A 12,990-nucleotide genomic window follows, 5' to 3' on the forward strand; every position below is an offset into this window, starting at 1 on the left:
CTTCTCAACTGTGGAAAAGGCTGCAGTAGTTCATCAAATCTGGCATTTTTGTTTCCATTTGGTGTTTCCATTAAAAAATGTTGGTAGGTGATGTACATTTTCCCCCGCCCTTGCATAGAGCTCTTGTTATAGGTCAGTTATTTTTAATTTCCAGGAAGAGCACATGGAGGGAGACTTGTAAGTGATCTTCCTCTTTGCTCCAGGTAAGGAAGGTCTCTTCTTGCCTTCTAACTCAATTGTATTGGATGTAATCACATTGGGGTGGGGGCGGCAAACACAAAGTCTCCGCCTGTCTCCTCACGTGTTCCTGACATCTTCTGACATTGTCAGAAGGTAACTTAGGACCTTGTGACATTAGCTCATAAGACATAACTGTCACCCGTTACTGTAAAAATCCAAAACCCACAAGTAGGCCATGCAGGGGAAAATATAACTTTCTCTGTGCAAGCAACTGTTCATATGAGCCTCTATAGCTTTGAAGAATATATTTTTGCTTCATAGGACACTACAAGACTGGAAGATGCATCCCTAAGGGACGAGTTCCCACTCTGCAAGTTAGAGTCACTGAATATAAAATAATAATTCTCAAAATAGTTGTAAAGTCTGTACCGTAGCTGCATGATTTGTTTACTGTGCTCATTTGTTCCATTCTCTAGGTTTGAAGACGGCACAGTCTCTTTTCTTGATATCATTGCTCTGAAACATGGATTTGATGTTCTGGAAAAACTCACAGGTCAGTTAATGTAACTCTAATACTGAAGAGTGAAGTTCCAGATTTATACTCAGGGCACAAGTCTGATCATATTTCCGATGTCTGTAGCCTAATTTTTCTTTCTAGATTTATTATCCATGTTCATCAATGTGAAGATCAGACTTCAGTGTTTGTTTATCCAAGTCTTGCGTATTGGATTATTCCAGCATGGTTTGGAAAAAACAAATTATGCAGACTGTTCCCCACAAATACACATACAAGGCTTGAGCTCATCGAGCACATCTAGTCTGCCTCACACTCACAAAAATGCAACAGGAAAATAATAGTAGAAAGTAGCTGAGCTACATCATCTTGAGACTTGATGCAGTAAGAGTTCCTGCTGTGCTTGAGGACCAGGCAACTTGACCTGGTGCAGAAAAGCCATTTGGTAATACAGATTAAGAGAGGAACCAAAAAAGAGAGTTTAGCGTACACCCCAAAGCTTTTTGTTAAATAGGAAATATAGTCCCACTGGGCAGGTAGCTGTCTTCAAACAGCGAACTTTCCAGACTATGACTTTTCACAGCAGTTAATTTATGTCTGTACTTTAACACACTTTAATGGAAAGCACCATTATGTTGTTGGCTTTTTTTTCTCATTTTGTTCTCTATTTGCTGTAACTTAGCACTGTAAGTCTCATGGAAATTCCCAGAAAAGCACATGGTTGTGAAATTGTAGTGCAGTTCCTGCCTCTCGAAGTGCAAAGTGAAAGGAGAAGAGACAACAATCACAGGCCGCAACGAGGGAAATTCTGACTAGGCATTAACATTGTTAAGGACGAGGGTAGTCAAAAATTGGAGCAAGTGCCCAGAGAGACTGTCAAATCTCCATCCTTGAAGATGTTCAGAATTTGACTGGGCTTGGCCCTGAATGATCTAATATAGCTTTAAAGTTACTGCTGCTTTGAGCTGGAGGTTGAACTGGATGACCTCAGGAGGTCAAACCTAAATTAGCCTATGATTCTCAAACTACCGAAGGCTAATGCCTCCCTCCAGGCAGAGGGCATTATAATACAAGCTGGGGCATATTGAGCTGTGAAGAGTGGAAGACAGACCTTTCCAGTTACTGCTTAGAGCATATTCATGCAGTAGACTGAGTCTGTGTCTCTGTGCAGATTTATAAATAATAATAAATCTCTGTTGAGATTTATTAAACAAGCTCACAGCCTGCCATCTTGATCTTGCCTGTGGTTTATGGAATTGAAATTCTTCAGTCACACTAACTTTGGGAAGCTAGTGCAAACCTGGCAAAGGTCTCTTTGCAATGGACTTCCCTGGAAAGATCATTTCCATGGCACATTTACTACCATGACTTCATCTCCCCAAGCAAAGGGCAGGTAGCCTGGGATAAGAAGCCAGTGTGGGCTTTCTGGCTTGCTGGGGAGTCTCATGACTTTGAAGTTCTTTTCAGTGGCTTCCACTGTTTGAGTATCTTTGAAGCCCTTAACATGGGGCTAACGCTAAAGTCCCAAATAAAATTTTGAGCTCATCTTCAATCCAGAAGCTCTGTGTGAAGGCTGATGCTCATGTGTGTTGTTGACTCCAGGGTCGCCTGCTGCTTGTCTGGCTCAGCACCCCAAAATGCACAACCTCTCTGTGATTGCTGCCATGGGTCAGTGATTCTCCTGAAAGGTGCAGGAGATGACACCTGGCCAGGGAAGCTTGCACCACTGGCTGTGCAGGAGGCTTGCACCATGGCATGCTTCCACATGTGGAGTGTGTCAGGTTAAGAACATATTTTCCTGAAATATGTGTTTCATATCCAGGTATGTGCACAGTTAATGTGTAATGTCTGAACCTCCCTTCTCCAATTTTCTCCAATCTCTCAATTTCCTGTAGAAGGGCATAAAGTGCATCATGATGTAAAAGAGACCCGAGTCCAGAGAGACACTGACTATGTATTTTTCAGGCCAGTATCATTTCTGCTAGCGGAGCTTTATTGTCAGAATTTATCTGAAGGATTCTACTTTCTTCTTCCTCACAGAGCAAGACTTCTGTGAGGAGTATTCTGTTAGATATTTGAGGTCTTGCTCATGTGGAAATCAATAGCAGAGTTTTCATCCACTTCAATAGGAGCTTGACTGAGCTCCAACAAGTAAGGATGTTTTGCTTTATGATGGTCCGCATGGAAACTAGAGATCAGAAACCAGCCTTTAGTATATGTTCTTGTAGTATAAAATGCTTCCGAACAATGTACAATCTTAAACAAACACATTCCCTTGTAAAGACGGCTAAATGCTTTGGTTTAATGTGTAGGAGGATTGCCTGCCATAATAGGAGAGTTGATGATAGCATCTCCTCCATTGCACTTCTTGGCCATCTAAACCTCCTGTTGGTACCTATTTCAGCTAAACAATTGAAAAATCTCTTAGTACTAGACTCAGGGCAATACTTAGCCCTGAACCTGAATAAAGTGGATAGCAGTGGATAAAAGGGCAGAATAGAGGCATGAATAAATAGTATGTTGAGACCTTTCAGTCTTTATTATTGCTTTTAATTTGCCTTCTGACCTATAGCAGTGTTGAAAATCTAAGGCAGCTGAAGTGGCTTGGAATAACCTGTCAAAGGGGTTCTCCAGAAAACTGTTATGAGGGTGGGTGAGTTGGCCTTAATTTTGGGCTCAATTCATTTATTGCTTATGGGGGGGTTGTTCGTTTGTTTGAAAGTGTTTTAAAGTCTGGCTTGAAGTAAAAACTTTTTGTCTCCAGTATCTGATGAACTTTTTTTTTCTTTAACACGCATCAATACCAAGCCTAACTGGTTCAAATAGCAAAGCAGATGCATTTATACTACTTTGAAGGGAATATGGTGAATTGTTTTATTTGTTCATTAATAAAAAATGCATTTGACCATATCAACACCATATTTTTTATCAGTACGTTTGAATAAAATCATTAAAAGGCTTTTTATGGCACTCTTTCATCACATTGAGAAGAGTAATGGTCTCCTGTCTTCTGGATGCTAGAACACTTCCGTATATGTGGTCAGAAGTAGACAGGCTGGATTGATGGGTCGAGGCCAATTGTATGAGACTCAACAAGGCCAAGTGCCAGGTCCTGCACCTGGGTCACAACAACCCCATGCAATGCTACAGGCTTGGGGAAGAGTGGCTGGAAAGCTGCCCGGCGGAAAAGGACCTGGGGGTGTTGGTCGACAGCCCCCTGAATATGAGCCGGCAGTGTGCCCAGGTGGCCAAGGCGGCCAACAGCATCCTGGCTTGTATCAGAGATAGTGTGGCCATCAGGACTAGGGAAGCGATCGTGCTCCTGTACTCAGCACTGAAGAGGCCACACCTCGAGTACTGTGTTCAGTTTTGGGCCCCTCGCTACGAGAAGGACATCAAGGTGCTGGAGCATGTCCAGATGAGGGCAATGAAGTTGGTGAAGGGTCTAGAGCACAAGTCTTATGAGGAGCACCTGAGGGAGCTGGGGTTGTTTAGCCTGGAGAAGTGGAGGCTGAGAGGAGACGTTATTGCTCTCTACAACTACCTGAAAGGAGGTTGTAGCGAGGTGGGGGTTGGTCTCTTTTCCCAAGTAACAAGTGATAAGATGACAGGACATGGCCTCAGGTTGCACCAGGATAGGTTTAGGTTGAATATTAGGAAAAACTTCGTCACCAAAAGGGTAGTCAGGCATTGGACCAGGCTGCCCAGGGAAGTGGTTGAGTCTCCATCCCTGGAGGTATTTAAAAGACGTGTATCTGTGGTGCTTAGAGACATGGTGGACTTGGCAGTGCTAGGTTAATGGTTGGACTTGATGTTAAAGATCTTTTCCAACTTAAATGATTCTGTGATTCCAAGTTTAGTAAATTTGCCAAAGCAGTAATGTCTGTTGTCTGATGTATAACAACATGTCTATTGAATTAGCTTCACAGATATTTTTAGTAATTTTTGCAGAGTCTTTTCATTGATGTATTTTAACTGTTACAATAACCTTTTTTTTCTGATGTCTTTTATTGCACAGCTTGGATTTCACTAGACAGCAAGCTTTTCTGAAGCTGAAAATTGTGATGTAAAAAAATGTGGATGTGGATTCAAATTTTCAGATTTATAATCCTTTCATAAAAAATGAAAAATAAAAATTTAGGAATATTTCTATTTTCAATTTAAAAATTTATTTTTCCCATAGTGCTAAAATGTAGAAATATAAAGAGAGATGAGAAAAAATATGGGCTGAAAGAGTAAATGAGAAGAAACCTGTACTGAGGAGAAATTTGAAAAACTATATAAAAAATAGTTTTGACAAAGATTTGAATTTTAAAACTTACGCCCTGCTGGTGTAGCCTAGGTTCTTTGGTGGTTTCTAGTCAAATTCTGGAGCACCGCAGTGAAAAGCAGAAGTGCCAGCAGTGCCTCTGTACATCTACAAGAGACCAGAGTAACCTGCAGGAATCCATAGTGGAAGAAGAAATTGAATTCTATAAAGGATTTTAATCACCACATGATCCACGGATTTTCCACAAAGTCAGGCTAGTCCTACACCGTTATCTGTGACCCCAGATGAATTAAGCTTGTGTTCCAGTTAAGTAGGAAATTTCAACATCTCCCTTCATGGTAAAACTTATGTGATTACGCTTACGTGTATGTTCATGTAAGTACAAAAATTTCTACATGATATGTTTTTTAATTAGAATTTAATCATACAGAAGATAAATCAAATAAGCACCGTGCAAAGCTGATAATAGAATGTGGTACGGCTATGGTCATGTTTGGGTTTTTCCATCGTAAAATGCATTTTGTGTTTCCACTTATCAAAGCTAATGTGAAGGGTGACTGCAGTGCTCCAGCTCCCTCAGCCCCACCAACATTTCTGGTGGCCTTTCTGTGTTGGCTGTGAGAGCAAGGCTGCCTGGGGGCCTACAGTGTAGCACCACAACCTGCAAAGTGATTACGTGCTGTCCAGAGCAGTATAGTTACCTTTCCAAATGTTTACCTCTTCAGTTTCTGTAGGCATTGAATATATCTATTCTGGCACAACTGATGCAACAAGAGATTCAGTGCTTTGCAATTGCCATTTTCCCCTCACCATCCTTTTTTTCCCCTGCACATCATTGAGAATATTGGAATTTTGCAGGTTATTTAATTTCTGTCCAAGGTCCACTGTTCCTTTTGAACAGAGATTATTGGCATTTGTGTGTATACAACAAAGCCGTCGCATGTGGTAGGAACACTTTGTAATCCAGAAGGACTGCAGATTTGTTTTATGCCACTTCATGCATATTTCTTCCACTTCAACTGTCAGAGTTTTCAGTGGCAAAATGCACTGTCAGATGTGAACCATTTCTGAATCCCACCTTGCTGTAGCTCCTGGAGTACTTGCTCCCCCAACACAAACGATGATTCTCATTCTGGGTTGGAAATAGCCTGGAGTAGAAACAAGCAAAATAAAACAAAGTATTGCTGTTATTAATTCTGTCTGTCTGTGTAATAAAAGCACTGCTGAAGTTCTTTTGGGATATAGTTGTGGTGGGTGGACCCTGGCTGGATGCCAGGTGCCCACCAAAGCTGCTCCATCACTCCCCTCCTCAGCTGGACGGGGAGAGAAAATATAATGAAATGCTTGTGGGTCGAGATAAGGACAGGGAGAGATCACTCACCAATTACCGTCATGGGCAAAACATATCTATAGGATAAAGTGGTTGGCTTGCAGTCGAATTACATGCCATAGAAAAGGTGGGCAGGAGACTCCTTGTACCCACAACTTTCTTTGTTCCTTGAGAAATGAGTCTTGGAAAAGCCACCCGCTACTCATGTGTCAATCGCATGATTGGTGTTCCAAGCTCATATGCATCAACGCTCACTGTGTCGCTCTGCTCCTTTGTGGGTTCTGAGAGAACAGATTGAAACTAGAGGGGTTGACGGCCCGGCTACAGCTCAGGCCTTTACCTATTCCAGAGACTGCACCAAACCACCGCTAGTCTGGTCAAGGGGTTGAGCGCATCCGTCACACCACGCTAACAAAACCTCACCATGCAAACCCAATACAGTAGTGTAGTTGGATTGTACCAGTGTAATTATGGAAGATGAGGAAGGAGATCACTAATGGAAAGTAAATCAGAGTTTCAGCGTTAGGCAGTGCCATGAAAAATAGAGGTCTGTTTCTGAGTCTGATATCAGCTGACTAAATTCTTGACCTATCTCAACTTCCATTTAACAACAAGGCACATTTCATGCCAGAGTTACATCATGATGTGTGTGTGTGTATGTAAGCCATTTTCAGAGGTTTTTGTTAGTAAATTTTTATCAGTTTTACAAATGATACTAAGGTACATAATTTGCAATTATGTTAGAAGGAGTACTTTAATTATAATGTCTGTTCAGGAAAAAATTGTCTTCCCAAGAAAATATAATATGCATCGGAAAAAATTTTAAGATGCAGACTAAGTCTCCTAAGGATGATGAATTGAAAGTCCTTTTTAAATTCACGGGATGCTTGATTAGTTGTTGGAGAGTAAAGGTTGTGTTGGCTTTCATAAAGGCTTTTATACCAACCACACAACAGTCAAAGCAAAATGCAATGCAGGATGCTAAATGGTGAGGCTAACTTTGATTTTAACTTGGTCTTTGGGACTTTTGAGTTATGTTTCACCCTGATATATTTTTTACCATCCTCTGGTACATCAAGGATGGGTTGCAGCCAGTGATAGGATGTTGGGCAGCCTGTGTTTAGTGGTACTGCACAGATTCTTATGTGTGTTTAGATACTGAGGGTTATGCAAGTCATCCCATTTAGGGCCAGAAAAGAATTTTCTCCTCAGTCAGATTGGCAGGGATTACTGGGATTTCTTGTCCTGTATGGAGTTTGTGACTGCATCCTGCCATTGTCTGGGCATGTCACCTAAACTTGGACTGTGGGTGTGATGCTTGTGAATTTTACTGCTTTCATCCTTGGTGCTGCTTTCATTCATAATTTTAATAGATTTGGGGTTTTTCTTTTAAAAAGCATAAGATTAAAGATAGGATTAATACATTTGTTCTGGCTTGTGATTTATAGGTGTCTTGGAAGTGGATGCTCCACTTTGGCTGATGTTTATGAAATTCTTCATTTTAGGGGGAAATTCTTCCCTTGGTTTAAGAGAGAGAATGAATCTTTGATGAAAATTTTACTTTCTCTATGCCAACCATTTGCCACAAGATGAACTTTAATGTAAAAGAAACCTGGGCAATTTGTAGTAGTCTCCTCACCTCACTGCTCATAATTAACACCTTCTCTAACTGTACTTGAGAGAGAGTTATGCATTGTTGAGGTTTTTGTTCTGAGAAAAAATGTTTGACGAGTTGACAGTAGGGAGAAGATGCTCCATCCACATTCTAAATATGAAAATATGGATACAGTGAAGAGAGGGCATTTTAAATTCTGGCATCAGAAAGAAAAGTTTGACTTCTAAATGTGAAGGGAGTCCATAAGAGCTTGAAATCCAAAGGTATTCTGATTCTCAGATGAAGACACTACTGGCATGTCAACAGACAAAAATCTCTCCTCTCCTTTCATGGACAGTGAGGTGACTGTTTCTGTTTTTAAATTTCTGTCCCAAGATAAACTTAGTTTAGAAAGAATGTTATTTATTTACTGCTAATGGTTCTTGCTGCTTTTCTTAGCTTTCTTTTGTGACTTGCCTAATGCAAACTAGACATCATTTGTACCGTTGAAAGCAGAACAGAACAGCTAGAGTGTGATTTGAGAATCTTTGAAAAAGTGAGTTGCCAGAAAAAATCCTGCCAAGGCTGCCTTTGCAGACTTTAATCTGTATATAAGGTTTCTTTCTGGAAATAAAAACTGTTTTTATGTTTTGGGGGTTTTTAATATGCATTTGCTAATATTGATGTGGATTGCATTCACGAGCTGCCTAATCTGTGAAGAGGCCTAGGAAGGGACCAAAATGTCAGGGTCATTCCTCAAACCTGTAGAGATAACACAGCAAGAGGTAGTACAGCACATAAATGTCTTGGGTGTGTTTGCATAATACAGCTAGAGAGAAAAATAGGCTTCTTGGGAACTAAAAGAAGGGGAAAATGTCCTTATTATAAGCTGAGCTGATGAAGAAAAAGTGCAGCATAGCTGACAGAAAATATACTCTTGGCAAGAGATAATTGTTCGGTGTTCAAACAAAAGAGTTAGAAGGACTTCTGTGGTGAAGGTATTTGATGGCATCCGGTGTTATTACAGGAGAGACATTTGCAGCAGTTTTTTCATGCTTGGGAGACTTCTGCGAAAAGGAAGCCGGGGCAGCTAATAACTGGAGGATCACCACAGGTGCTTTTGCATTGGCTGTGGCTTGCCAAGGCAAGAAATGGCAGGGAGCATCAGTGTCCAACACTGTCGGGCTTCTCACTCATCCAGTGATAACTGAGCTCTTGAGGTCTGCAGTTACTGAGAGCTTCTCCTTTGGCAGGGCTGTGTACATTACAGGTCTCGAATATTAAAGGCTACAAGGAGAAACTTGAGGCAATTTTATTTTGGGGGGCTTTATGTGTTTCCCCATGAAAGGATGCTGGAGTCACTGATCTTGTTTTTCTCACCAAGAAAGCTTAACCCCACCCTGTTGGCAGCAGCAGAGTCTCTTGTATGCCAGTTAGTGTGGCCTGTGCCTGCCTTTCCTCTTCCATCCTTCTTTATGTGTCTAGTTTAGTCCCTAGATGAAGAGATTAGTCACAAGTATTGGGTGTCCTACTAGTTACACTTCCATGCTGTAGGTCAGGAATTACTTCTGAAGTTATTGGAACCTGCAGTAATTAAGATCACAGTATGCACCTTGCTTTTTGGTATGATTTACACACTTTCGGCTAACTGTTGGTTAAATCATTACAGGGAAAAAAAAAAAACAAACAAACCAAAAACAACCAAACATGGGGAAGAAATAGGAAGAACAGCATTTGCACGGGGAATGTGACAGCTGCTGAACATGTTAGTATCCTCAGTTGTCTTGTGTTGCGGGTCACAGTGTTGACTTTGCTAAAGCCAGAAGAAATGCCAAAGAGACAGTTTATTTAAACGAACTATTGTTCTCGATCCCGAGGAGTGGCAAAGTGCACTCCTACACTGGTCATTCCCAAATACAGGCTTTAAAGCAGGAGTATGGTCATTAGTTGCACGTTCTTGTCTGTTTTCTGTCTCTGCTAATCCTTTTCTTCCAACCCTGATTGGTAACATAAGAATGTGGACGTCCCCGTTGAGCTAGGGTAGCTATAAATCAGAGTTAATGAGCTGATAAGAGTAGAGTTTGTCCATGTGTTAGCTGTTCAATTTCTTTGAGATAGTGGGTGGTGATCTAACACGGATGATAAAATCCTGGGCCTGCTCTCTCCCTATCACTGAAATCAGGAGAGGTATACAGTAGTATACAACCAGGAAAGCAAGATGGGAGAACATTTAATAAACTGCAGTAATTAATCTATTTCTATATCTACTCTATTTATTTAGTCCATAATAAACCATTGTGTTTCTAACCAAAGAGACTGACTTTTTTTACAGTAGTACAGCAAATGACTAAGCAATCGGTATATTTTTCTTTATGATATTGTATGTGAATCCTATTTATCCCTGACTTAAACTGTGGAGCCTCATTCCTATTCAGATCATCCATTGAACAAGGTTTTACTAATGTGAACACCAACTGTACAGTCTAATTTTCTTGCAATTCTGTGTACCTAACTGCACATGGGATAATACAAGAAAGGTGTTTTTTCTGCCTTACCTCAGATGGTTGCTGTGAAACTAAGCCCTGACCTACTGATGTATCAGGACCTCTACATAGTAATTACCTGCACTTGTTCACTTTCAGTTTTGCAACAAGAGGTTGTGTTTCACTGTGAAGACCTCATCTGTGTGGACACTCTTATGAATCATAGAATCATAGAATCATTTAAGTTGGAAAAGACCTCTAATATCATCAAGTCCAACCATTAACCTAGCACTGCCAAGTCCACCACTAAACCATGTCCCTAAGCACCACAGCTACATGTCTTTTAAATACCTCCAGCGATGGGGACTCAACCATTTCCCTGGGCAGCCTTTTCCAGTGCCTGATTACCCTTTCAGTGAAGAAATCTTTCCTAATATCCAATCTAAACCGCCCCTGGTGCAACTTGAGGCCATGTCCTCTCATCCTATCGCTTGTTACTTGGGAGAAGAGACCGACCCCCACCTCACTACAACCTCCCTTCTGGTAGTTGAAGTCAATAGGGCCCTGAAAAGAAGGTTAATGTAATGGCCAAGAAGCTAGATGGGAGACTTGACTTACTTTCCTCGGCCACGAAATTTACTTTACTTTTATTGAATCATGTGGATACTAATCTTCAGAGGAGCAGGGAGTTAGGTAACTAAATGTGTTTCCAGATCTGCATTTAATCTCTGGGTAGGATTTATCTTATGTTGCTGTCAGCACCTACATCTGAGGTGACCATTTAGATTCCCGTTGCCATCAATGGAACAGGCAGTACTTCATCACCAGCTTGATCCCTCTGACCTTTCTTGGAAATTTAGGATGAGAGGAGTTACAGCCAGCAATGCCAGTCCTTCTCATTGTCTATTAAGGGAGCTTAGATGTTAGCTTAGTGTGGTGTAGGACATTACTTTTACATAACTTTCCTGCTAAGGATCCCTTTGGGACTAGAAATCTGAACTGTCAGATTAGCTGAGGTGGAAGTAGTGTTTTGGGTTTTTTACCTTCCCTTAGATCTGCAGCTTGTGTTGGGCAGGGCAGGTTCTACACTTCTCGTGGTTGAAATAAACCAGTAAAGCAAAACAGGGAATGCACTGGGAGAACCCTGAGGAGTGTGAAGGCTCAGCATGAGGTTTTCTACTTGGGAAACCTTCATCTGTCTATTACACTATGAGTGATTTCTGATTTGCAACATATATTTCATGCTTCAAATCCAAGCTTATTCAGGTAGATGTTGCTTTCTCTGAGACGGAAAGGCCTACAGTCTGACAGCAGACAAACTATTTTGCAAAGGCAAAAAAATTTCCATCTCCAGGGTGAGAATGTCCCAGTCAAAAAAATGTCTTATGTAAGGAGTGTGTATGTACAGCTGACTTCAGAAGTTTGTGATCATTTTCATTTTCAAATGGTTAAAGTGGATTAGGAGGAAAGAAAGCTCAGTTGGTTCTTTTGCATCAAAAGAAGCCGTTTTTGGAACTGTGGTTAATTTATTAGGAAAAACATGCTCAGCTGAGCACATATTTGCTAATGGCTGTAGATGGAATTAAAACAATTAAAGAATCAGTATTACGAAATGAGCAAGTAGGTGAGGTGCTCTTGTGCAACTGCCTGAAAGTACAGCCAAGCACATACAAGGTATTTGGAAGGCAAGTTTGAATTAAAGGATGAAGCCTACCTTTTTTTACTGTAGATGCAGAATCTGGTCCTGGTTCTGCCTGAGGTAGCATTGTGAAATCTGACCCTTTCAATAAATAAAGTGGGAGAAATTGTTGTAGCCTACATCAAGAGAGAATGGGTGTAAGACGCAACTCCTTGATAAAGTCTGTAGGAGTGGTAACAGCAATCAAGAGTAATGAAGCTCTGATCCTCTGGTTCCTAGACCGATCCAGCATTGCCTACACATGGCTAAAGGATATCTTGGAGAAGAAGTGCTTTCTGTCTCTAATACCTTTCTCCCTAGATCATTTTCTGTGTCAGGTATAGTTAGAATCTTAAGGAATTGTCATTTTCACTACAAAAGTGTCATTGTCATTGCTAAGAGATAGAGAACCTATAAAGTCCTGTGGGACCTTAGATTTCAAAGGAGAACAGAAGTGAGGGCTTTTAGAGTTGGGTGCAGACCTTCCAAAGACTTTTTGCTATCTAAATTGATTGATTAGGTTAGTGTTCTTGTTATCCTTGGAATACTCTTTTAAAATGGAGAAAAAATAAAAATCTTGTGCTGTTGTATTCTTAAAACCTGTATAAGAAATACTCAAGAATTATCTCTGTATAGTTTCAGCTCAAAACCAGAATTGAAAGGGAAATGAAAAATAAAATTACACATAAATTAATTCCATTGCATTTTAAACAATGTAATATATTGCTAATTAATTTTTGCCACATCTTGATATACTAACAAGGAAATAAAATATTACCTTGTGGATACTAATTTCTTTGACTGGTACGTGAACAGTTTTCTTACCAACATGCACCTGGAAAATGAACCTTGACAGGGCAGTGAAATAAATTTAGTTATAGGAAAAACTAGAGCACACTGTGATTAGAGAAGGGATCAACGTTTTGGCATTTGTGGAAGAA

At 40.6% G+C, this 12,990-nt stretch overlaps 1 protein-coding gene across 12 annotated transcripts in view; it reads left to right on the forward strand.

Annotated features, from left to right (window-relative positions):
• Positions 1 to 12,990, forward strand: part of MOCOS (molybdenum cofactor sulfurase) — a 228,903-nt gene that overhangs the window by 122,289 nt on the left and 93,624 nt on the right. For all 12 annotated transcript variants that reach the window (XM_087759395.1, XM_087759405.1, XM_087759479.1 and 9 more), the window contains one exon: positions 657 to 733. In XM_087759395.1, coding sequence (XP_087615521.1) covers positions 657 to 733 — 77 coding nt within the window. The remainder of the gene's footprint in view (positions 1 to 656; positions 734 to 12,990) is intronic.

Source organism: Nipponia nippon, unplaced genomic scaffold (genome assembly GCF_047370975.1).
Source record: "Nipponia nippon isolate SJK-2023a ecotype South Korea unplaced genomic scaffold, ASM4737097v1 scaffold_1, whole genome shotgun sequence".
Taxonomy (NCBI): domain Eukaryota; kingdom Metazoa; phylum Chordata; class Aves; order Pelecaniformes; family Threskiornithidae; genus Nipponia; species Nipponia nippon.